Source organism: Sapajus apella, unplaced genomic scaffold (genome assembly GCF_009761245.1).
Source record: "Sapajus apella isolate SASKATOON/1434 unplaced genomic scaffold, GSC_monkey_1.0 scaffold83, whole genome shotgun sequence".
In the NCBI taxonomy this organism is placed as follows: domain Eukaryota; kingdom Metazoa; phylum Chordata; class Mammalia; order Primates; family Cebidae; genus Sapajus; species Sapajus apella.
In genome coordinates this window covers 1,634,634-1,659,466 of record NW_022437023.1, presented here as the reverse complement: position 1 = coordinate 1,659,466, position 24,833 = coordinate 1,634,634, and the positions used below count along the sequence as shown (strand labels likewise).

General features: G+C 55.7%; 2 protein-coding genes across 11 annotated transcripts; one reads left to right on the top strand and one right to left on the bottom strand.

Moving 5' to 3' along the window:
- The first annotated feature begins 1,474 nt into the window (after window positions 1–1,474).
- SMIM29 (small integral membrane protein 29) lies at window positions 1,475–4,185 on the top strand. Of its 2 annotated transcripts, none has more exons than XM_032253456.1 (5): window positions 1,475–1,604; window positions 2,726–2,909; window positions 3,086–3,111; window positions 3,427–3,532; window positions 3,698–4,181. In XM_032253456.1, the coding sequence occupies exons 2-5, from the start codon at window positions 2,799–2,801 to the stop codon at window positions 3,761–3,763; spliced, it is 309 nt and encodes a 102-aa protein (XP_032109347.1). In that variant the 5' UTR covers window positions 1,475–1,604; window positions 2,726–2,798; the 3' UTR covers window positions 3,764–4,181. The 2 variants fall into 2 exon arrangements, with proteins under 2 accessions (XP_032109347.1, XP_032109348.1); XM_032253457.1 differs by having other exon boundaries at window positions 1,480–1,604; window positions 2,726–2,849; window positions 3,698–4,185.
- A 158-nt stretch (window positions 4,186–4,343) lies between these two features.
- On the bottom strand, window positions 4,344–13,841 carry HMGA1 (high mobility group AT-hook 1). Of its 9 annotated transcripts, none has more exons than XM_032253449.1 (6): window positions 13,630–13,841; window positions 13,274–13,387; window positions 9,771–9,949; window positions 7,905–7,988; window positions 7,031–7,081; window positions 4,344–5,739 (listed from the first exon to the last, which is right to left on the bottom strand). In XM_032253449.1, exons 3-6 carry the CDS (start codon window positions 9,903–9,905, stop codon window positions 5,686–5,688), a joined length of 324 nt encoding a protein of 107 aa, XP_032109340.1. In that variant the 5' UTR covers window positions 9,906–9,949; window positions 13,274–13,387; window positions 13,630–13,841; the 3' UTR covers window positions 4,344–5,685. The 9 variants fall into 9 exon arrangements, 7 of the variants coding, with proteins under 7 accessions (XP_032109340.1, XP_032109342.1, XP_032109344.1 ...); XM_032253451.1 differs by having other exon boundaries at window positions 9,804–9,949; window positions 13,630–13,787; XM_032253453.1 differs by lacking the exon at window positions 7,031–7,081.
- Window positions 13,842–24,833: the final 10,992 nt, after the last annotated feature.

Here is a 24,833-nt window from a genome sequence, read left to right as displayed (position 1 = left end):
TTTCCCAATCGTGTGTGATTTTTGGGGGGTAGAGGAGGGTCTGCTACAAAACTATATATATAAATAAAAAATAATGTATATGTATATACACACATACACATTTGAGGTAACTGTAGATTCACATACAGTTATAAGAAATAGTACAGAGAGGCCTGGCGCTGTGGCTCACACCTGCAATCCCAGCACTTTGGGAGGCCGAGGCAGGGAGATCACCTGAGGTCAGGAGTTTGAGACTAGCCTGGTCAACATGGTGAAACTCCATCTCTACTAAAAATACAAAAATTAGCCAGGGTTGCTGCCAGGCACCTGTAGCCCCAGCTACTTGGGAGGCTGAGGCAGGAGAATCGCTTGAATCCTGGAGGCAGAAGTTGTAGTGAGCCAGGATAAAGCCACTGCACTCCAGCCTGGCCAACTGAGTGAGACTCCATCTCAAATGAATGAATGAATGAGCTTGTGTACACTTTGCTTAAACTTCCCCAATGATAACATTTTACAAAACTGTAACAATCACAACCAGGATATTGACACTGGTAAACTCCACTGGCCTTATGCAGATTTTCCCAGTAAATATGTGTCATTTCAATGATAAGACCACAAAAGCTTTGACCAAAGTTTAACGACCTAGCAAGTTGCCTGTGACCCGTGGGGAGCTCACCCCGCTGCTTCGTGTGTCTCTAAAACTGAAAACAGGTGAACAGGAGGAATTTAACCTTTCGGGGCATAATGTGGTAGGCTCCGTACTCATGTCATCATTTAATCCTCACAATAGGCCGAGCGCGGTGGCTCACGCCTATAATCCCAGCACTTTGGGAGGCTGAGACAGGCAGATCACTTGAGGTCAAAGATCAAGACCAGCCTGGCCAACATGCCGAAACTACTAAAAATACAAAAAAATTAGACGGGCGTGGTGGTGTCCGCCTGTAGTCCCAGCTACCCAGGAAGCTGAGGCAGGAGAATTGCTTGAACCCAGGAGGCGGAAGTTGCTGTGAGCCGAGATCGCGCCATTGCACTCCAGCCTAGGCAACAGAGCGAGACTCCATCTGAAAAAAAAAAAAGTAATAATAATAATAATCCTCATAGCCTGTTTTACAGACGTTTAGACAGGCGCAGAGAGGGTGGGCGTCCCCAGGCCCTCGGTAGCCCAGAGCATAGCCCGAAGGCCAGGCAACAAACTCAGATGGAGGCCGAGTGGGCCCGGAGCAGGGTCCTGCACAAAGGGCCTGGGCTCAACGTTAGAGCGCGGCGCGACCCTACTCAGGCTGCAACGAGAGGGGTGAGATGGGCGCAGGGGATCGCCCAGAAACTGCTCGCGCCCCGCCCCGCCCCGTGCTCTCCTCCCCAGCTGCGCAGCCCTCGGCTGCCCCCTGCCGCCGCGGGGCGGACGCAGTAAGCCCCACTGTACCCACCTTCGCACCGCCCACCCCCGCCTCCGGATTGGCGGCTCCAGAAATCTCCAGGCCACCCGCCTTCCGCTACCGGATTGGCTGCGCCCGGGTGCTGAGGCCCAGCCCATTTCCCCGGGTCCTTTGATCACGCGCCTGACGGCTTTTCCGGGGCTCGGGAGCCAACCGAGGGCGTTCCTGTCGGGGCTGCAGCGGCGGGAGGTAAGGCATGGCCAGGCCGGCTGGGCTGCAGAGCGCCGGCACGGGTCCACGCCTCGGGGTGTCGGGCTTCCAGGATGTTAGGGCGCGGGGCAGCCCCTCCGCGTTCCCCAACACCCCCCCCCCACCACCGGCCTGAGCCTCCCAGCGCCGTGGGAACTACCTCCTGTCCGCTGTTGCTGGCCAGCATCCTAGCAGCGGCCTGACGCCCTCCCCACCCTGGCATGCCCCCTTGACCTGGGACGATGAGCATACGACTGGGTAAGGGCAAGCTCGATGCCCCGTGCCCCACGGACACGGGGGTAGGTCCCTCATACCGTGCCCTCTGATAGAGACTCAAGCGAACCTGGGTCCCGGACCTTGGGCCATCAGCGTGCAAACCGCCCCAGGAGGATCTCTTTGCTTCTGTCATGGGGACTGACCCTCTCCACCTCCGCCTGTCAGCTCAGGCCAGGAGGGGAGGGACCTGGGCGGAGCCCCGGGTGGAGACAGGAGGAAGGTGACATCATCTCGAAGATACAATCCAGCTTTACCCACCCGTGTCCACCCTGACACACGAGACCGATGGGGGAGAGGGTGTTCCAGCTATATGTCCGAGGTGACACCAGGGACAAGGGCATAGAACCCAGGCATGGGACCCATCACCTGAAGTGGGATTGGACCAGGATGGAAGCGGGCTTCTTCAGATGCTCCCACCTTACTCCCGGCTGCAGTGCAGGTCCCTCCTGTGTGGCCCTCATTTATACATTTTGCTCCACTGGACAGGTGCTGGCAGCCCAATGCCTAAAAGGGCTGGGACAGGCGCCTGAAACCTGCACTTAATCTCTCCCCAGAAGTTGAGACTTTGAAATGTTTGGCCAACATCTGAGCTGGGCACCGCCCTGATTTAGGGATAGGAGCTGGGCAGGACTCAGCCCTGGATCCAGGACTTCCCCTGATCCCCTTTCCTACCAGGATTTGCCAAGACTCGCTGGAGGGTTACACCCAGTACATCTACCTGGAGGATCCCTCCTCCCAGGATTTGACCTGGGACCCGTTGTCTGAGATCTCCAGCTCTGGGGGAGGGATCCAGGGTCTGGATGTCACCCTGGGTGCAACTGCTAACCTCTCTTCCTCCTCCCCAGGGAGCCCAGTGGAGGCGCCCTCCCGAGGCACCCCTGCCCATGCTGACCACCGAGCCCTCCAGCTGCCGATGTCATGAGTAACACCACTGTGCCCAATGCCCCCCAGGCCAACAGCGACTCCATGGTGGGCTATGTGTTGGGGCCCTTCTTCCTCATCACCCTGGTCGGGGTGGTGGTGGCTGTGGTAAGGAGCCCTCATATACACACACAGACACCCACAGCTTTGCTAAGGCAGGGGCTGCACAGAGGCCCCACTGTCCTGTTGAGGGAGTGAAGGGTGTGGAGGTGGAGGTGAGCCTCTCTCTGCTTGTGGGCCTTCCTGGGCTCAGCAGCCCCCACAATGCTCTGTCTCTGTTGCAGGTAATGTATATACAGAAGAAAAAACGGTGAGTGTCCCTGTCCCCACGCCCGCCCTAATCCCACACCCATTCTGAAATTCCTGCTCATAGCCTCTGAATTCTCTGTAAGATGTCCTTCAGCCATCCTGATACAAGCCTGAAATTTGTTTTCCCTGCCCCAGCGTCAGCTTACTAGGGAGAGCTCCTTTGTAGAATCACGGTTGTATTCTTGGAGCTAAAGTGTGTCCCAAAAGGCATCCATTGGAAGTGCCCCTGCCTGGGAGAGGGAGGAGGCTGGGCAGCCAGGTGTTTGGTGAGGGTTGGGGGGCCTCCTAGGCTGAGTCCCCCTCCCCTGCTCCCCAGGGTGGACCGGCTGCGCCATCACCTGCTCCCCATGTACAGCTATGACCCAGCCGAGGAGCTGCATGAGGCTGAGCAGGAGCTGCTCTGTGACATGGGAGATCCCAAGGTAAGCACAGGGGGAGAATGAGGCAAGTGGGGCGGTTAGCCCTGTTCCCAGCCATACTTTTCCACATTGAAACCAGAGCCTGGTTCTGCTTACGTGGGCTGTAACTGAGTGCCGCAGACTCCCAGGGCATACAACCCAGCCTTGCGGTGTGGTCTCCCCCCACAGGTGGTACATGGCTGGCAGAGTGGCTACCAGCACAAGCGGATGCCACTGCTGGATGTCAAGACGTGACCTGACCTCCTTGCCCCACCCTTCAGAGCCTGGAGCCCTGGACCACCTGGCGCCATTGTGGGACTCTACCCCTGCCCACCTGCAGTCACTCGGCTCCTGCTGCTGGGTACCGGGCCTCCACTTCTCCCTCTGCCCACACTCAGTGGCACCCACTTCCCAGGCCCTCACCATCACCTCACTGTCCCCAGGCCTTCTGCCCTTTGTGGGTGTCAAGCTCACCACCCACCCACAGCCACTCAATGGAAGGAGCTTTTCCTTCTGGGGTGGAGGCGGCTGGGAGACAGCTTTGCTTTCTCCAGCCCTCCTGGGCTTGGCTTGGGCATAAATACCCAGGGCTTTGGAGTTGTTTCCATGGTGATGGGGCCAGACGTGTAACATTCGGTATATATTTTGTAAATAAAACGTTTTGTGACTAGGAGTTGTTGATTTCATCAAAGGGGGCTTCAAATGACCTTTCCTGGAGGCAATTCCAGTGCTATTTTCCCTCCTTCCTGCAGCCTGAAGGATGGGGGCAAGAGCAAAAGTGTCACCCACCCTACCTGCCCCAGACTGTAGGGGCACACACCACAGGAGACTCCAGTCCAGAAAAGGATATTTTTTATTCAAGTAACTGCAAATAGGAAACCAGAGGGGGAGCCCCAGGCTGGGACAAATCATGGCTACCCCTCCCCGACAGAACAGGGGGAGGAGGTGGCCCTACACCCTTTGTGGTCAATTCGGGCCCCCTTGCTCACTCTGCTGCAGCATCCAAGGGGCAGGGCCCCACCTTCCCTGGGACTGGGGTAGTCGGTCACCCAGCCTGCCATGCCCCAGCCCCGCTTCCCCATGAAGAGTATCTTGGGGTAGGGTATTGTGGGCAGAACAGGAGGCATTGAGGATGAACATTTGGCGCTGATAGCAGCAGCAATGATGGATGTCAAAGAATGGAACATTGAACAAAAAACAACACAACTGTCCAGAGGTAGTTTGTGAACAGAGGAAAAATGGAACCAGAACCTTGGGGGACAGGGAGGAGCAGGAGGGTTGGGAGTGGGCAGGGTGAGCTCCTTGTTATTGGTGCCCCATCTGAGGAGGGGGAAATGGCCGAGTGGCAGAAGCAAAGTAGGGTCGGGGGAACAGCTCCAGCCCATCTCAGGTGGTAGCCACAGGGCTCACGGGCCTCACCTGGACAATAAATGACTGCCATCTCCATCACCACAATATATACTCAGATCCCAGGCAGAGGGCCAGGGGGCTGGGACCACAGTGAAAAGGGTGTAGGGGACTCATACCCCTCCTGCCTTCCTGTAGCCAAAGGGGGCTGTCCAACCTAGTGGAGGGACTAGGGAAGGTGGGAAAGGACGAAAGGTGTGAGCCCTATGTGGTGACAAAGAGTTTGGCTGGGGAAATTCTGGGGACCAGCACCCCCCTCCATTGGCCACACCTGCTGCTGCCAGGGCAGTGGAGTAGGGCGTGCCAGGATGAGATGGGGCTTGGGCCCCTTTTAAGGCCAGGGGAACCCTCCCAGGCCCCACTATGGGAAGCCAGAGGGAACAGTAGAGGAGCAGAGAGGGCGCCCCCAAACCAAAAGCCCAGAGAGCAATGTCCCCATCACCAAGGGAGTGGGGAAGCAGCAGGTGCAGGGTGCGGCTAAGTGGGATGTTAGCCTTGTCCAGGAGGGCATGTGTGTATGCACGGGTGGGCGGGGGAGCTGGGAACTGAGGCCAGGGGAAAACTGCTCCCCACTCAGCCCATGGGGGCCCTGCAGCGGCTGGTGTGCTGTGTAGTGTGGTGGTGAGGGCACAGGTGGAAGATGGGGGTGGCGGCCGGAGGCGGTGGTGATGGTGGGCCTGGGGAAGGGGCGGGGGCGGTGGGAGCGGAGCAAAGCTGTCCAGTCCCAGAAGGAAGCTGCTCCTCCAGTGAGGAGCAGGCGGCACGCACGGTCACTGCTCCTCCTCCGAGGACTCCTGCGAGATGCCCTCCTCTTCCTCCTTCTCCTGTGAGGTGGGCAGTTGTTGGTGTGAGCTCTGGCCTGGCCACCCTCCTTCTCCACCCCCAGAGGCTGGCCCCCACCCGCTCCCTGCACTCCCTGGCTCTCCCGAAGAGGGATGAGTCAGGGCTGAGTGTGTGGGTGACTCAGCAACCTCCACGGCCCGGCTTCATTCATAAAAATAATTTAAAAGGAGGAAAAAACCCCACACACATGCTGCTCTCACCCAGAGCCAGAAGCCAAGCCCCCTTGGCCCCCAGGCCCACGGAGGGCAGAGCTCAGGGCAGCACTGAGCTCCAGGATGTGACTGGCTCCCTAGGGGAGAAGAGGAGGTGGGGAGGAAATACGAAGGGATGGATGGAAGGTACATGAGATCTGGTGGGTGCTGGGAAACCAGGTCCTTGGCCCACAGGGACAGGTGCTACGCTGTGGCGCCCTGGCCCTCCGGGGTGGCCGAGGGCTGACCCCAGGTCGGGGTGGGGAGGAAGGGGAAGTGTGTGCCGCCGGGGCCACTCACTGGGCGGGAATGTCGGGACACCACACGGGGCTACAGCCCCCGTGCCAGGCACAAACTCCAAAACAGCTTGTTTCCTGTTACTCACTCCTGGGGCCTGGCCAGCAGCGCCCCCTAACCCCCCCACCCCAGCGGCAGCTCAGCTCGAGGAATGACAGCTTCAGGGAGTTGAGAGGGCAGGCTGTGGATAGGAGAGAACCAGGAGCTGGAAGGCTGGGGTGACCCTAACTGCAGTGGCCCCCTAGAGGCAGCCTCCTTACTCAGCCCACTGAGCCTTTCTGCCAGCTGTTTGGGGGCCCAGAAGTGGATAGTGCCCCACTGTGCCATGTGATGGATCACACCAGACCTCCAGTGCCGACCCCTCCCAGGGCCCAGCTCCTTCGCTGTTTCTCAAGAGGATCATAGGAAGGATAAACCTTCCCCCTATGGCTTCCTTTCCTCATCTCTAATTGAGGGAGACACAGACTAGATGACTTCCAAGATCTCCCCTAGAAGTTCTAAGTATTCTAGGAGCAGGAGAGGGAAGGACCCCACACACACAACCAGGGCAGGTCAGGGGGATGTGGTCTGGTTTGTACCTGGGACCCCTCACTTCTCATGGGCACAGACCTTTAAAGGCGCAGGCCAGGCACCTTCCCCTCTCCGGACTTCTGTAAAATCTGATATCACAGCAAGTCAGGGAGAGCCTTTCCATAAGGGGTGCATAGTATCAGATGCTGTGTGTTCTTAACACCCTCCCCCAAAAGAGCCCAGGAGGCCAGCAGCAATCTGCTTCTTCACCTACCAGTTTTTTGGGTCTGCCCCTTGGTTTCCTTCCTGGAGTTGTGGTGGTTTTCTAGACGGTTAGAGAAAATATCTCCTAAGTCCAAACTGCTCAATAGTGCTCACCGGATGCCTGATGGTGAGGGAGGGGCAGACCCACCTGCCTGTTCAGGGCGGCCCAACACTCTCACCCAGCAGGCCCACCCGAGTCCAGCTGGCGATGACTGGCCAGCCACATTTGCCCCCTCAACATACACACACGCCCCCTACTCCCGCCTCCACCCATGACTCAGAGGATATGAGTCGTGTCTTAGAAAAAATAAAATAAAAAACAAAACAACTTTTCTGAAAGGCTGATGCCACTGTGAATCTGGCCTTTGCTGCTTGTCCCCACCCCTTCAGGCTCCAGGGGACCCCAAGGGGAGAAGCTAACATTCTCAGCCCAGGTGCTGGCAGGGACCCTCCACTCTCCCCACTCTGCCTTTCTCTAGATCAGGAAAGCCATGGACCTCTGACCTGATCTCCCCATTGTCTGGGCAGGACCAACCTCACAGAAGTGAGCCCTCAGTCATCGCCCCACTTTCCCCAATTAGCAAAGGCCCACTGCCACCCCTGTGCCAGGGAAGGGGGTGCACAACTGCATCTGCCCCTTGGTTTCCTTCCTGGAGTTGTGGTGGTTTTCTAGACCGTTAGAGAAAATATCTCCTAAGTCCAAACTGCTCAACAGTGCTCACCGGATGCCTGGTGGTGAGGGAGAGGCAGACCCACCTGCCTGTTCAGGGTGGTCCAGCATGACTGAGCCCTTCCCCCAGACCTCCCCACAGCCGTGGCCATGAGCAAACAAGAGGATCCTCTGCTAGTTACCCACCCAGGGGCAGCCCCATCTCAAGCCTCACCCGGGTCTTAGCAGCGCCCTTGTTTTTGCTTCCCTTTGGTCGGCCCCGAGGTCTCTTAGGTGTTGGCACTTCGCTGGGTTCCTTCTGTAAAGACAGAGGGGGTAGTCAGGAACAGTCACCACCTGTTTCAACCCCCTCAGAAGACAGAGCCCTCTGCCTCCTCAATAAGGTTAAATCAGCAAGAACCAAGAACCACCCCGACCTAGGAATCCCTTCAGGATCCAAAGCCCCTGTTTGATCGTCTTTACCAAGCGCCTCCTACTCCTTCCCTTGCTTCCCTGCAGGTTTCTAAGACACAAAATGACAAGAGCCCAGAAGACCCCTAAGAAAGGCATTCTGGGGACAGAAAGACACTGGTAGATGGTTTTGCCCAAGTCTCAGTTTTGACACTGATCTTGGGCAGGACACTTAATGCTGGAGCCTCAGTTTCTTCATCTATAAATGGTGAAGACTTCCTGAGATTACATCGGTAATATATGGTTATCTAGCACTGGGCCATGATCACTGCCCACCCTCTCAGATGACCTATGCTGGACACATACTCCCTGCCTGCACCTGCAAACCTGGACCCCATCCAGGCTGCCCCCAGAGAGGGGGAATTATGCCCGGACCCCAGAGATCTCTGCTGCCATTGTCACTGAAATTTTAATAAGCCCTAGATAGAATAAAAAGCTGCTGCATAATGCATAGAAGGTGTGCAGTGAAGGCGTGCCAGCTACTGTTTCCTAGGGGGCTGCCCATAACCAGGGTCCAGTAACCCAACACCCCTCCTGACAGCTCCCACTGACCAGGGCTAACAGGCAGGGGAAGAAGGGAGGCTGAGGGAGCTAGGCTAAGGGGATGAATGCCCCCACCACAGGCTCTGAAGGTGGCTGCCGAATTCTGACACAGCAGACTCCTCACAGCTCATGTCTCCCTAGGCCCAGGTCAGCACAGACCACTCTCCACCTTACAGACAGGAAAAACCTGCAGGTGAACAACCTACCTTGGGTTTAAGGCGCAGGAGTCAACCTCGACTCCTCTCACCTTTTCCCCAGGGAAGGGAAGTAACTGAGCTTTACCAATAGCCACCCCCCACTTGGGTGACAACTGCCTCTGTAAGAGGCCAATACGTAGTCCCCCATTCTCAAGTGGCCATGCTCTCTAGGGTGCCCCACAGTGCCAGGCTGGCAGCCTCATCCTTTCATGGGACCTTGTGGGGAGAGCAGCACCAGGGTTCTCAGGGGCACTGCCACCAGCTCCTCAACATTTTTCACTTCTTGGGCTTCAGTTTCCATTTAGAGCCAGGGGCAGTGCCCATTCCTGAACTACTCATAACATGGCCTGTACATGAACAGGCGCTGGCCCACACAGGCACCTGTTTCTTGCCTGGGATGAGGAAGTACAGGAACTGACCATAAGTATTTAGAAACTTAACAGTAAATTGACGAGAGCCATTTTACATGCACCGAATCTAATGATTAAAAACCCTGGGCATCTATGTGTATGTTTTCATTTTTGTTCATTCATCTGTACTGTATTTTAAAAACACTGGTCCACGGTAGACTGGAAATTAAGAAAAACGTGGATGTTTTAAGTAAGCACTGGCTACACGACCTCTGGGGTGCTTTAGGTTTGGACTTCCTGCCATTGGCTTCAGAATTCTTCCTGAATTTCCCGGCCCCCGGTTCTCTCCTGGGGTCTCGAGAGCTCTGACCAGAGTTGCAAGCAGGGCATGAATACACATAGAAGGAGGACACACCTGCACACTTACGACGCAGAATCATTCTGCACCCTCCAAGCGTGTTCTCGCCTGCTGAAAGAAACGCCAGGCACCTCCCTAGCCCCAAAGGATAAAGCAAGCGAAGCAAAGGTTTGGACACCCACCTGACTCCCTACCAGCGCTGTCCCGGGACTCACCGGAGGCTGCTTGCGTGGCCTGCCCCGGCCCCGCTTCTCAGTGCCGTCCTTTTCCTGCTTGGAGGCCAAGGGCTGGCTGGACTTCGAGCTCGATTCACTCATCTTCCCTTCTCTAAGGAGCAGGTGGAAGAGTGATGGCTGGGATGCTGAAAGAGGGAAAAGTGCTTTTAGACAAACATCTCACTCCAGCCCCTTTCTATCCCCTCATCCATACCTTCAAGGCACACTGCAGAAAATTACGCTTCCAGGTCTCCTACTCTGCCCGGGATGGAGGGGTCTGCCCAGCCCTAGATGCTGCCAAGGGTGGGGCAGGGCAGTTGGCCCTAATCAGCTTCTTATCTATCTACTGTTCAGAAGGGCTCTTTGTTGTCCTGCCTTAACACTGCCCCCACAGATCAGGGTGGCGGGGGGGGACTCAGGAGGTACATCCAGCCCAGACCTAGCTACATGGGTGAGGCCGCCATGGGGCAAAGGTGTGGGGAGGTGGGGTCTGACATATTGCCAGCATCCCCTCCCTCTGTAGCCAGCCACTGCTATTTCTCTTTAACAGAAAACCCAACCCAGGCAGCTTAGTGGGGACTAGGAAGAAAGTGGAAAGAATAAGACCTTGAGATTTGGCAGCTATGGACATCAATGCCCTGCCCACCTCACTGATGATATTGCCTATCTGGCAAGGTCCAAGCCTCAGGACCAAAAAAACCCAATCACATAGCCAGGGGTGGTACCCACCCACTAGCTCTCTGCTCTGTTCTCACATAGGGTAAATCCCCGGGATTCAAAGACTGGTATAATTGAGGGAACGAGAAGGGATGTTGAAGCTGCAGTGGATGAGATGAGGAAGGAAAGGGAGCCCAAAGCCAAGCATCTTCCTCTTTCCCTTTCCTCTTCCTCTGCCCAACTTGAGTCAAATGGGACTTCGTCAGATGGGCAGGGAATTCTCCAACTGAAATGCACCCATCTAACAAGACCCTAGCTGGCCCCCTGGCAAGACTCATCCTAAAACCTTCTTGGTCGTTTTTTAGCATCTTCCTTCTTCCCAAGGGGTTTAATTAACCCCATTAATTTTGAGTTTTTCTAAAGCTTCCCATTAGAAGGAGGTCCTGCACCCTGTATTTGGGAAGACACTGTACTACAGGCTTAGAAAGCACAGTCCTTTACATCTCCATCCTAGTCCTTCCAATCCCAGGCTACAGAAGGACGAGACCCCGGAGGCCTACACTACACATTTTTCCAGTAACCAATCCCTGCCTGCCCATGGTAAGGGGTGGGCCCAAGAGGCTCTACTTCTGAAAGCTTTTCAATCTGTAAGATCAAGGTAATTATAAGGTACCTGCCTCAACTACCTCCTGACTGCTTCAAGATCAAACTAGGTAATAGTTTAGAAAAACTTAAAATAATAGAAAGAAATCTTCGCTCTAACCAAAATAAGAACTAGACCCCAGGTGAGGTGACTCACGCCTGTAATCCCAGCACTTTGGGAGACCAAGGTAGGAGGACTGCTTGAGGCCAAGAGTTCGAGACCAGCCTGGGCAATTAGGTGGGACCCCTTGCCTAATTTTAAAAAAAAAGGAAGAAAAAGTTTTTACCCCAATGAGAGGAAAAAACATTTTTTGCAAACTTGTGATTTCTGGAGGGCCCAGGACCTCCCTCCAGACAGCAGGACTTTGGTAATTATTCTATCTTATAATGTTTCAGACTTAGATATCCTTTTAAACAAGGTAGTTGGTGACTTATACTGCTCCGTCATTAGTGGCTTGGCCTGCTCTGTAATTACAGGCAGTGATTAGAATCTTATATTACACCACAGGTCCCCCTTCAAACTGAACATCAAAATTAATCAACTAAACGAGTGCTGACCTCATATAAGGTCTGCCTGAGGCCCCCTCATCGAGGGGGTTCCAGTTGGGCAAGGCCAGTCCGGAATCCCAGAGAGCCTGGGACCGGTCGGCCTGGGGATCTTGGCGGGTCTCCCTGGAAGCTCTCATACCATCTGGTGCCCCCTCCCACCTCTTACTGCTGAGGACCCTTTAATCCCCCTCAGCCAACCCCCCGAGAACTAAATGAAGGCCGGAGGCCCTTTCCAGTGTGGCCAAGAAACGCTCGTCTCTTCCACCTGTTCATGAACATCAGAGGCCTGTCTTGGAGGAACTACATTTAGGGCCCAACCCCAATCCCTCACTTTGTAATGAGCCCGCTTGGGCCTCAAGCTTGTCTCCTCCATACACTGTGCACGCCAAGTTTGCTCCTCAAATGCTTAAGGACTCTGCAAGCAAAGGCACCAGGAAATTATCTTGGGGGTTCCCTTATTTTCTTCCCCATCCCCCGTAAAAAGCTATCCCAGAGAAGCCTGATGAGTTGCCGAAGGTCACACAGCAAGTTGGCGAACAGGAAAAAGTAGGTTCCCGGAGACCCTTTCAACCTGACACTTGGCCTACCCGCCTAGCGGCTAAAGCCCCCGAGGCATCGGGCTTCAGACTCGGCCCCAGGGTGACTCTGCAAGTGTCGGGCCCGGCCGTTAGAGGCCGGCGGGACCCGGGGCCAGGGTGCGTGGGGAGGGGGAGGAGGGGCGCAGGCCACTCCTGCAGGCGCGGGAAAGGAGCGCACCCCGACCGCATGCAACGCCACGCGGGTGCACCCGGCCCCACTTCCTGCCAGAGGGGGCACCCAAGCCCGCCTTGGGGCAGGAAACCTGGCGCGCGCGGGCGAGGGGAAAGGAAGACCCTCCCTCCGTCCCCTCCCCACAAAATAAAGCTCCAGAAGAAAATAAAATAGAAACGGGGAGTCAAAGGGACTAGTTCCAACAGAGCCCAGCAAAGCAGCGAAACCAGTTTGTGGGGGCGGAGGGCAGGCCTGGCCCCTGGGGCTGAAGACGCGCGGGCCAGGCCAGAGGTGGGGTCGGGGTGAAGCCCCAAACCCAGGCCCGCGCTCCGGCCTCATCTGCGGAGGGGGCGCCGGGAGAAAGGCCGAGGGTGTAGGGCCCAATTTCGGGGTTCCTCCCCATATCCCTCACTTCCAGAACTTCCTTGGGCTGCGGGGGTGCTCGACCCCCCACTCTCACGCCGCGCTGCAGTCAGTGTTTCTCCCCGCCCCTCAATCAGGGCCCGTGCTCGGGCTCCGGCGGGAGCGGCCGCCGTGTGAGGTGCGCCGGGCTCCGCCGGGTGCACAACTCGCGCTCGCCGCAGCCGCGCGCCCCCTCCCCCACCGCGCGCCTTTCCCGGGTCCCCGCCCCCCGCAGGGCGCCCGTGGCGCGGGGGAAGGGGTGCGGGCGTCCTCCCCGAGCAGCCGGGCCCCGCCGCCCGCCCCCGCGCCGCGCGGCCCTCCCCCGCCGCCGGCTCGCGCCGCCCCGGCCTGGGAATAAAGCCGGCGGCGCGCGCTGCAGCCCCGGGCGGCTCGCAGGAGGGGCGGCGTGCGGGCGGGGGCGCGGGCGTCCCCCTTCGCCGCCGCCGCCGCGGGCCCCGGGGACGACTCACCGCGAGCTCGGCCGCCGGCCTGCGGTGCGCGCTCCGGGTTGCCGGGAGCGGCGGTGCTGGGCGCTGAGGACCGGCCTGGCTCCGCCGCGGCCGCCGCTGGTAGCAAATGCGGATCTGAAACCGGGAGAGAGAGCAGAGGCGCTCAGAGACCGCCGCCGCCGCGTGCTCGCCGCCCAGGCCCCCGCGGGGTATTTATGTGTCACAGCCAGGCGGGGGGACAAAAATATTCGCCCTCCCCCGAAGGATGGCGAGGGGCAGGAAGCTGGGCACGGCCCGTGCGCGGCCTCAATAAATAAATAATTTAATTAAATTATAGATATAAAAAAAAGAAGCCACCGGAGCGGCCGCGAACTCACGCCTTCTTGGAGCGGCGCCAGAGCCAGAAATAGCCCCGGCTCGGAGTCCCAATTAGAGGAGCGCAGCACCGGCTCAGGGGAGCTTAAAAAGAGCGACCCAGGGGCAGGGGGGACGGGCCCGCCCGCGCCAGCCGTGTCACTCAAGGGGCGGGGCCATGCAAATGAGCCCGGGGATTTAAAAGGGCGGCCGCCCGCCAGCCGCCGCTGCCGCGCGGGTGGGTGCTAACGGCGGGGAGGGGCGTGTGGGAGGCTTGGGTTGCGAACCCGAGTCGACCGCCCACTCCTCGCAGTCCGGGACGGAGGTGGTGTGGGAAGGCACGAACAGAGAAGTCAACGAAGGAGCTTCTCGCGGGGGGTGTTGACGGGTGGGGGCATCCTTCCTCCCTGGTACAGGGTCCCCAGGAGAGTCACCTGCAGGGGCTTCCTGGGCGTGTGGGCCCGGCCCCGGCGGGGCGTGCGGGTGTGGACGGGCGTCCACGCGGGCCGAGGGGGTGGAGAGAAACGCGCTCGTTAAAGAATTCCGCGGCCTACACTCCGCCCCCTCACCGAGATAGAGGGCTGGTAGATTTCCCCTGGGCGGACAGGTGTCAGCCTGTGCCTTTCAGTGTCAACCCGCGTGTGGCTGATTGGTGAGATACAAGTCTTGTGAAATTCAAACGTGAAACTTGTGAAATCCAAAGTGTTTTACTAATGGCCACCAGCAAGCCATGATCAAGGTGGAGCCTTCAAGCGAAACCAACGATTGGCTCATTGGCAGGTACACCCGAGGGAGGCTTCATGCCTTGATGTGACTTGAAGGGTGTCCTGGAGATACGCAGACCCACTTGGGGACACGGGCCTTTCCGCTGGGACTGTAAATAAAAATAAAAGGTGGACCAGAGGTCGCCTGGAAGCGCTTTGAGGGCAGGGGCAGAGCACGCAGGCCATTCCCGCCACGCCTGGCCCGCCTGGCGGCCGGCTTAACAAAGACTTGTTGCACCGAGCGAGAAGAAAGCCAAAGGGGAAGATGGCGGGGAGGGCGGTGGGGGAGGAAAGGGCGCAGGCGGAGAGGCGCGCCCTGCAGGCCGGCCCGGGGCCTTCTTGGGCGCACCTCCCGCGCCCCGTCCCCGAGGCGGCCTTCCACACCTCCTGTGATGCAGGGAATTGAAATGCGCTCCAGTGACACACGGCTGTGACTCATGTTTTTCTCTGTTCCCCTTCTTCCTCCCCGGTCAGCCGAGGCCCTGGCCCAGCCCCCTCCTCAGGGGGCGAGTCGGCAGTGGAGGGGACGCAGGAAAGCCCTGGGCCCGGCGCGGAGGCGGGGTGGGGAGCGGCGGGCTGGGCCTCGCAGTTGCAGGAATGTGGCAGGAATGTTTCCGGTGGGGGTGGGGAGCGGGCGGGGGGTGGACCCAGCTCCCACCCGGGCGGCGGGAAGCGCTCGGGGCCCGGGCAGCACGTGCTCGGCCGGGTGGGGGCGGGGGCGCCTGGGCGGGAAGGCGCCAAGGGCCGGGAGCGCGGGTTCAAAGGGGAGGGTGCGGGCCTGGTGCCGGCCCGGCCTAGGGGTGGGCCCGGAGGCCGCCCTCCGCGCGCCTGCTCCCGCCCCGCGCCCAGGTGAAACGCAGTTCCTGAGAAGTCCCGGGGCCGCCCCTTGAGGGGAGAGGAAGTCACCGAAGGGCGGCCTGAGGGGAGGGGAGGAGAGGGCGGCGGGGCCCGCGAAGGAGGCTGGGGGAAGGGCGGCCTGCCCCTTTGTCTGGCGGGTGGGTGGGGGTGGGGCGGGTGGATCGCGCCGCTCCCTCCACCTTTGTGCCCTGGGCGCCGAGCGGGCGCTTAGTAGGCCGTTGAGTGGAGGTGGCTGGAGGGCGTTCGGATTCGAGCGCGGGAACCTCTGCGGCATGGCGTGGAGGCGCGATCCCTCAGCCTTCAGCACCCTGTCCCAGATCACAGGCCCCCCGCCAGCACCCTGGGACCCAGGTGTGGGCTCGGGCTGCCCCCCGGAGCCGCGCGCCCCTCCAATTCGTGCTCTCCAAGGTCGCCGAGGCTGCTAGGCCCGGGCCCGGGCTGGCGGCCTGGCGGCTGGAGAGGTGCGGAGAGGGTCCTGTCGGTCCCCTCCCTCGGTTGCAGCCCTCCCTGTCCGTGTGGGACGCGTGGCCGCCCCTGAGACGGAGGCGGGGAGGAGAGAGGGACTTCGCCTCGAGTGGGCTGTGGGAAAACTTGGCCAACTTTTTGGCCCACTTCTAGCGAGCCGACTCGGTCTTATTTTTCCTACTCTTATTTTCCCCTCGGCCTGATTTCCTCAGCGACTTGTTTTTTACCTTGTGTTGTGTGTATTTTTGTAAGCCACCTCAAACCCTCTCTGGAAGGAGGCAGGTATAAATAAATTTGTAGGAAAATAAATACAGTAGCTCTTCCCCTCCAGGATTACCCACACCCTTGAAATCCAAATAATTCTACCCACTGACCCCCACCTCCACGCTTTCTGGATTGTAAATGCCCTGAATTCACTGCCTTTCCTTTCTTTCCTCTTTGAATAAATATTAAGCAGAAGAGCGACTGGTACGGATAAAAAGATGAGTAGGATGTAGTCTTTGTCTCCGCGAATTTCACGTCTAGAGAAATCAGGATCAGGCCTGCACTAGAGAAAGCTGAGTAGCAGTACAGTAGGAGATGCCATGAGGTAGAAAACATTCATTCAGTAGTTATTGAGAACCTACTGTTCAGCAGGAACTGGGCCAAACCCTAGGGGTACAATCAGTGAACAAAGTCCCCTGCACTCTTGAAACTTGAACCAAGGGGTCAGGTGCTTAAAGACTTAGGAGGAGCTGTAGGAGGAGAGGATGGGAGCCCAGGTTGGTCAGGGAAGTCCTGGAGGAGAGAGGCTTGAGCAGGCCTTCATGAGACTTGGATAGGTGGGTGGCTGAGCAGTTGAGGGCAGGCAGGTCAAGGGACATGGGACATGGTCAAGGCCTGCGGGGCTGAGGAGTTAGTCGATACCAGAACCCGTCTTCCGCACAGGAAGCATTATTTTCTGTTACTGGAATCAGCCCATACAGTTTCCTCAAGGATGACCCATTGAGCTTCAGTGAACCCAACAGGAATGTCCAGGAAATGGGGAGTTCGAGTCAACTTTATTTTTTGGGACATCTGACTCTTAAGCTCATTTTCTGGATGATTAGATGAAAAGACCAGTGTGGATGGTTCCATTTAGTTATATGAAATGTTTGGCTTGATGCATTTTCACAAAGTGATCACCTTTGTGTCACCAGCACCCAGACCAAGAAATAGAACATCTCCACTACCCTGTGTCACCACCATCTCAACTTCAGCAGCGTTTCGTTTTACCTGTTTGTGTACACGTAGAGGTACGGGGTCTTACATTATGTATTCTCCTGGGTGAGTTTCCTTTGCTCACCCTTACGTCTGTGAGGTTCATCCATGCTACTGTGTGTGGCTGCAGAATGTTCATTCTCAGGGCTGCTTTGTGATGTGATGTGAATGTACCACAATTTATGTATCTATTTTGTTGAAGGACATTTGGATAGTTTCTGGCTGGGGGCTATTATGAATAGTGCTGCCACGAATGTTCTAGAATATATCTTGGTGAGTAGTGTGCAAATTTCTGTTGGTTACGTACCTAGGAGAGGAATTACTTGTTCACAAGATGTGTATGCTCAGCTTCAGCAGATGAGCAGGGCACTTCAAAGTAAAAGTGGCACTATTAATACTTATGAGCAGACAACAGGCATAAACCTGATCTGCCCCGTGTTAGCTATGACTGACCTAGGCAGGTCAGAGGTGGGGCAAACCTGGTACACAATGTTTGACCTCCCTCCTCGAGAGTCACCCAGCTACTAGTGCATCTGGTCATCTGGCAGGATCAGGCCTCCAGGCTATGCTGACCACAAGTTCTGCTGCCAGCAAGGCTGGCAGGCCTAGAAGGGGAGGAGGGCCTCTGCTGCTTCCAACTTTCGAGGGAAAAACTCTCAAGTGAAAGGGAGGGCCCAGGAACCAGGGCCCTCTCCGCCTTCCTGCTGTGAGCTAGTGACCCACCCTGCATGGCCCTAAGATGCCATGGACTTTTCAGCTTACTTCTTCGGGGCTGAATCCCCAAGGAAGCCCAGCTCCTCTCCAACCCCTGAAGAAATCTGAGAAGAGGGTGGAGTTAATGAGCATACACTGAATATACAGATTCTCTCAGATGCCTCCACATCCCTGCTAGTGAGTGATGCTATTGCCCCATTTCACAGGTACAGTATTAAAATCAAGTCTTGGCTGGGCGTGGTAGCTCACACCTGTAATCCAAGCACTTTGGAGGCCAAGGCGGGCGGATCACCTGAGGTCGGGAGTTCAAGACCAGCCTGACCAACATGGTGAAACCCCGTGTTAAAAAAAAAAAGTCTTGGGGCAGTTAAATAGTTGAGGATTTTGCCTCTTTCCCCTCTACTGCTTCCGTTCTCAGACTGGGTGGGCTTGCCGCCTCCTCGGAGCCTGGCCAGATGGATCCTTCCAGGTACCACTACCAAGGGTGTAGCCTTGAAATGGGTAGCTGCATTCCTGTCCTCAAAGGGCTTGCATTGAGTGGGGTGCACGAGGGGATAGACATGTATACAGGCAATTCCACCAGTGTGGTACACACTGTAATGCGAGCCTCGCGGAGCTCAGGGCAGGGGCCCAGGGCATGCGTGGAGCATCCTAGGAAACCTAGGACGCAAGCAGGTGGGAGCAGTAGGGTGTTTGACATGGGGATGGGCTTGGGGCTGTGAGAGATGAGGTGGGCAGGTATTTGGTACGCACCATGCTCTACGTTCATTTGAAGCTAGTTTTGGATGTGAATTGGTTACCAGCAAAGAAAGTGAAATTTGGGGCCAAGCGCAGTGGCTCATGCCTGTAATTCCAGCATTTTGAGAGGTCGAGGCAAGAGGATCATTTGAAGTCAGAAGTTTGAGACCAGCCTGAGCAACATGGTGAAACCCCATCTGTACTAAAAATGCAGAAAACTTAGCCAAGCGTGGTGGTGCACCCCTGTGATCTCAGCTACTTGAGGGGCTGAGGCAGGAGAATCACTTGAACCTGGGAGGCAGAGGTTGCAGTGAGCCCAGATCATGCCACTGCACTCCAGTCTGGGTGACAGAGTGAGACTCCATCTCAAAATAAATAAATAAATAAATAAAATAATAGATAAAAGTAAAATTTAGTGGCAGGAAGTGCAGAGAAGGAACTATTGCTATGTGGGCTGTGGAGAGGCGGGTTTTCTACAGGACATCCAGCATCTAGTCACCAGCTTCATGGTGTTCAAGAGGCAGGTGCAGTGACACAAGGCCTCCTGACCCTAGATCAGATCTTAACCATGCCGGTGGGGCCTCCCAATTCCCTACCACCCTCATCATGTCGGAGGCCAGGCCGGCAGTTCAGTCATGTTGTTCCCAGGGGCCCAGCTTGGAGCCGGCTCCTCCAGTTCTTCCAATGGTTTTGTAAGCACCTAATTCCTGGCATTCAATCTCTCTACATGAAACGTAAGGCATGTTTCTCCTCTGCTCAGATTCCTCCAGGGGCTCTCATTTCATACAGTAAAAGCAGAGGCCCCCAAGGCCCTGCAGTCTGCCCTCTATTGCTCTCTACCTGTTGCTCTCTCTGCTTTAGCTACATGGGCCTTTTGATGTTTCCCAGGCCTGCCAAGCATGAGCCCACCACAGGGCTTTTGCACTTGCTGTGCCCTCTGCCTGGCATGCTTTTCCCCTGATGTCATCAGGGCTTGCCCTCTCACTGCCTTTAGGTCTCTGTTCAGTATTACTCACCTACACTATTTACAACTGTGCATCTCTAGCCAGGCGCAGTAGCTCGTGCCTGTAATCCCAGCACTTTGAGAGGTCGAGGTGAGCAGATTACTTGAGACCAGAAGTTTGAGACCAGCCTTGCTAACACGATGGAAACCCTGTCTCTACTAAAAATACAAAAAAAAAAAAAGGCCAGGCGTGGTGGCTTACACTTGTAATCCCAGGACTTTGGGAGGCCGAGGCGGGCAGATCACGAGGTCAAGAGCTCAAGATGCCAGGCGCGGTGGCTCAAGCCTGTAATCCCAGCACTTTGGGAGGCCAAGGCAGGTGGATCACAAGGTCAAGAGATCAAGACCATCCTGGTCAACATGGTGAAACCCTGTCTCTACTAAAAATATAAAAAATTAGCTGGGCATGGTGGTGCGTGCCTGTAATCCCAGCTACTAAGGAGGCTGAGGCAGGAGAATTGCCTGAACCCAGGAGGCGGAGGTTGCAGTGAGCGGAGATCGTGCCATTGCACTCCAGCCTGGGTAACATGAGTGAAACTCCGTCTCAAAAAAAAAAAAAAAAAAACCTCAAGACTCGTGGCCAAAATAATGAAACCCCATCTCTTCTAAAAAAAAAAAAAAAAACACACACACACACATACACACACACACACACACAATCGGCCAGGCGTTCTGGCTTGTGCCTGTAATCCCAGCTGTTTAGGAGGCTGAGACACGAGAATCATTTGAACCCAGGAGGTGGAGGTTGCAGTGAGCCGAGATCAGGGCACTGCACTCCAGCCTGGGGGACAGATAAAGACTCTGTCTCAAACAAACAACTCGTACATCTCCCCTTACAATCCCCCATCCACTTAACCATGCTTTATTTTTTTATTATAACACTTATCAATTTCTAACATAAATCAACTCATCTGTTTAACTGTTGTCAAGTATAAATATGTGTGGTATTTTCTGCACAGTTACCTCTACGGGAATGCCAGCTCCATTAGGTTACGGAATTTTATCTTTTGTGTTCCCTGGGGTATCCCTAGGGCCTAGCACAGTGTTCAAACTCAAAAAAAAAATGCGTTGAATGAAGAATGATTAGCCAGTGTGGTTTCTGTTATCCGCAGAGGCCAAGCCACAGGGCATCTGTCCCCAAACTTCATGGCAAAGAAGAGGTCAGGGAACCCAGCAATCGTCATGGGAATGGCAGGATGGCCTAGCCTGAGACAGGTGCAAGGGCTATTGCATCTTCCAGAGATAAGTGCTTTTTGTATTACCAGGTGAAAACTTACGTGCTGTCCGTCTCAGGTTCACCTGCTTGTGAACTCATCTCTAATGGGCATTACTTTTAGATTTTAGTTTACCACCAGTTCGTGGGAAATTGTTTTTCTCACTTGATCTCAGGTTTAGTCATAGGAGCTGGCAGCCATCTGACCATTACCTTGTCCCTTTGGTTGGGGCAGACTGGCTGGTTTGCTTGTTGGTAACCAGGCAGTGGTGGCAGCTCACCAGACTGTGAGTTGGGCTGGATGAGTGCAAGATTTAGGTTTTACGTGGAACAAAATAGTTTCCCTTTGATCTAAGTAACGAACTGATTTGTGCAGTCCACAATCCAATGATACAGGGTCTGCAGGTAAAACGCTCCCAAACACAGTGCCCCTTTCCACTCAGGACCAGCTGAACACACATGCATTATTGTTATTACTTTGTTTTTTTTTGAGATGGAATTTCGCTCTTGTTACCCAGGCTGGAGTGCAATGGCATGATCTCAGCTCACCGCAACCTTTGTCTCCTGGGTTCAAGCAATTCTCCTGCCTCAGCCTCCCGAGTAGCTGGGACTACAGACAGGTGTGCGCCACCAAACACATGCATTATTAAGCTGTGTAGCCTGTGAAAGTCCCATTCGTGTGAGCTTGTAGAATGAGGCCTGTTAGGATGGCTACTGCACACACATGTGACCCCATTACCCAGGTGCTGGCATGTTTTCTGGAATCCAGCTTGAGGCCTGGGCTGGGTTTGCCTCCCAGGTCACACAGGAGGATTGGAAGTCCATGTCAGCTCACTAGCCAGTGTTAGGATGTGGGGCTCAAGTCCTATAACTTTAGCCACTGTTCCTACCCATGTCACACCCACTGGGGAACAGGCACTGACTAAAGTTTCAGGAGATTCTCATATGGTCTTTAACTTGTTTCCCTTGTTTCTATTTCTTGCCTTTTTTTCTTTTCTTTTCTTTTCTTTTCTTTTTCCTCTTTTTGAGATGGAGCCTCACTCTGTAGCCCAGGCTGGATTGCAGTGGTGCGATCTTGGCTCATTGCAACCTCCGGCAACCAGGTTCAAGAAATTCTCATGCCTCAGCCTCCTGAGTAGCTGGGATTACAGGCACCCACCACCACATCTGGCTAATTTTTGTATTTTTAGTAGAGATGGAGTTTCACCATGTAGGTCAGGCTGGTCTCAAACTCCTGATCTCATGATCCTCCCCCCCACTTGGCCTCCCAAAGTGCTGGGATTACAGGCATGAGCCACTGTGCCTGGCTTCTTTTTTTATTTTTATCTTTTTGAGACAGCCTTGCTCTGTCACCCAGGCTCCAGGCTGGAGTGCAGTGGCACAATCTCAGGTCACTGCAACCTCTGCCACCTGGGTTCAAGCAATTCTTTTTTTTTTTTTTTTTTTTTTTAATAAGATGGGGTTTCATCATGATGGCCAGCCTGGTCTTGAACTCCTGACCTCAGGTGATCCACCCACCTCAGCCTCCCAAAGTGCTAGGATTACAGGTGTGAGCCACCCCCCGCCCCCCGGCCAGGTTCAAGCAATTCTTATGCCTCAGCCTCTGAGTAGCTGGGATTACAAGTGTGCACCACCACGCCTGGCTACTTTTTCTGTATTTTTAGCGGAGATGGAGTTTCGCCATGTTGGGCAGGCTGGTCTTGAACTCCTGACCTCAAGTGATCCACCCACCTCAGCCTCCCAAAGTACTAGGATTACAAGCGTGAGTCACCACACCTGGCCTCTTTCCTGCTTTCTAAGCCAGGTGGGAATGTGTCCTGGGCTGTGAAGGGTAAAACAGTGACCCCAGGGCTGGCTGCCCCAGGCCTTCAAGCCTGATTGTTCTCCATCACTAGCTGTGGGCAGGCTCCCTCCCACTGCAGTCTGGGTTTGCATGAGTTTTGGGCCAGTTCCTTCTACCTCTAAAGGCTGCGCCATTAACCGAAGTTGTGTCACAGCTAGGGGACACGGCCCTGATTAGGGAGACATGTGAGACCAGGACTCCAGGCCATCCTGCGTCTTCACCCCGAACCTTTCTTAGGGCTGTGTGTGGTGCTGGGGTCTCCATCCTGGAAGGGGCAGGAGGGTATGCTGTTCGCCTGAAACCAGAAGCACGGGGCGCCTGGGCCAAAGTCTAGAGATGGAACGGAGAGCAGGGTGGGGGTCGAGGGGCGGAGCCTGGCCTGGAGAGGAGGTGGGTTGGGGGGCGGGGCCAACACCGTGCTGGAGATTTTGTCGGAAGCCTCCAAGGCTTTGTTTTGTTCTTTTCCACACCCACAAGCTTCGCACCAGGGCCTAAGGGGACCTTGGCACTCAGCAAAAGTTTGGTGAATGAATGGATGAATGAGAGTGAAAGGGGCTGGGGGAGGGGTAGAGGAAGTGGGTAGCTGGGGGAGTGGAGGAAAGCAGAGTGGGGGAGGGGAGGTAGCCACTGGCGGGAGAGTGGAGGAGGGAGGCGGGCCTAGCTGGGCAAGCCTGTTGGTTTGGAATCTGGCTAGGAGATGGTGGCGGGGAGGGCCCAGCCGGCTCCCCTTTCCAAGCCAATCTGGCTTAAACCTCCTCTACTGCTCCCTGCTCACCCCATCCTCAAGTCTTTCCCCCACCCATAAATCCTGGGGGTCGGTATGCCCTCTAAGACCTAGTTAGTCTTCGCTGTAAATTGGGTTGGAGCCTCTTTGTTTTCTTACTTTCTAGGGTTCCAGCCACTAGGGGGTCTCTAGAATACCTGAGTGGCCTGGGGGGTGGGCAGCGTGAATCTGGTGGCCAACCCAGGCTGGGACACCCCCCAACTCCTGCCTTCTCTCTGAGGTCTGCTGGTTGGCGGGAAATACAGCTACTGGGGACTGGGCATGCCTTGCAGTCTGGGGTGGGATCTATAAGGGAGACTAGTAAGCTAGCAAGCAGAGAAAATCCAGGGCCTGCCCTGCTGGCGACTGCCAGGGACTCCCTGGAAAAGCAATGGAGCTGCCATGGGCAGCGTCAGGCAGGAGCTGCTGACAGTCAGGTTTCTGTGCCATCTTGCAAGAAGGCCTGTTGAGTTCCCAGGCTTTGGGTGAGGGGTATGGTCAGGTCTGCATTCCGAGCCCGGTCCTGCTGCCTCTTGACTGGGCACTTCTGGGCCTGCTGTCATCCCCCACCTCCAGCCTTAGTGCCGTCTCAGTCCTGGGCCCAAAGGTCCCCCAGGAAGGGCTGGTTGTTGATCCCAATACTTCTTTTGTGTTTGTGGGCCTGTTGCCTGCCAGCCCAGGTGGAGGTGGGGTGTATAACGGTGATAACAGCTCCTTTCGCAGCAGCTTCTTGACTGGGAGCCCTCTCCTCCACCCCTGCTTCCTCGGATCTGTCCGCAGTTCAGATGCATCCTTTCACATCACTTTTGCCCTTGGCAGGAAGGGACTTTGGGGGTAGGATGGCTGTTGTGGGCAGAAAAGAAGGCCATCTTTCTCCCAGTTCTTGAAGAGGTGTGGTGGGGTTGGCACCTGGCACCTGGTGGCCTCAGCCACCTCAGCATTGGCCTGGGTTCATCTTAAGAGGGTGGCTTGGTCTCCTGGAAGTCTACAATACTATCCTTTGAAGAGCTTAAAGCACCTACTATGTAGGAGGTTACATATCTTGCTGTAGCAAAGAGTAGAAATGGATAAAAGGAGGGTCTGGAGGTGGGGTGCCGCCTTTAGTGGCCATAAGAGTTGAGGGCGAATTGGATGTGACTGTGATTGGGGGCCTGTGCCCTGCCTGCTGCTGCAGACAGATGGGTGAGATAAGGATAACATTTAATGAGTGCCTCATAGCCTCAGATGCATAACTCCAATCCACACGGGAGGGAAATGCCCTTATTCAGTAAGGTCAGGTGACTTGCAAAGGCCAGTGGCTGAGCCTGGATTCAGATCTCTGCAGGTCATACCTGTACCAGGACTCCTGCCCTTACCACACTGTCAGGGCTGCCCAGGTCAGACCACCTCCCACTCAGCGCTCCTTATCCCAGCCCCTTTGCTTGCCTTATATTCCACAGCCTGCATCTGACATCAAGACTCTGCTGTCCATTGCTATAGCCACTAGGCATATGTGGCCACTGAATGCTGGGAATGTGGTCAGACTGAACTGAAATGTGCTGCAAGTACATATACGCACTGGATTTCCAAGGCTTAGTACAAAAAAAAAAAAAAAAAAAAGACAAACTCAGTATTTTTTTTTTTTTTT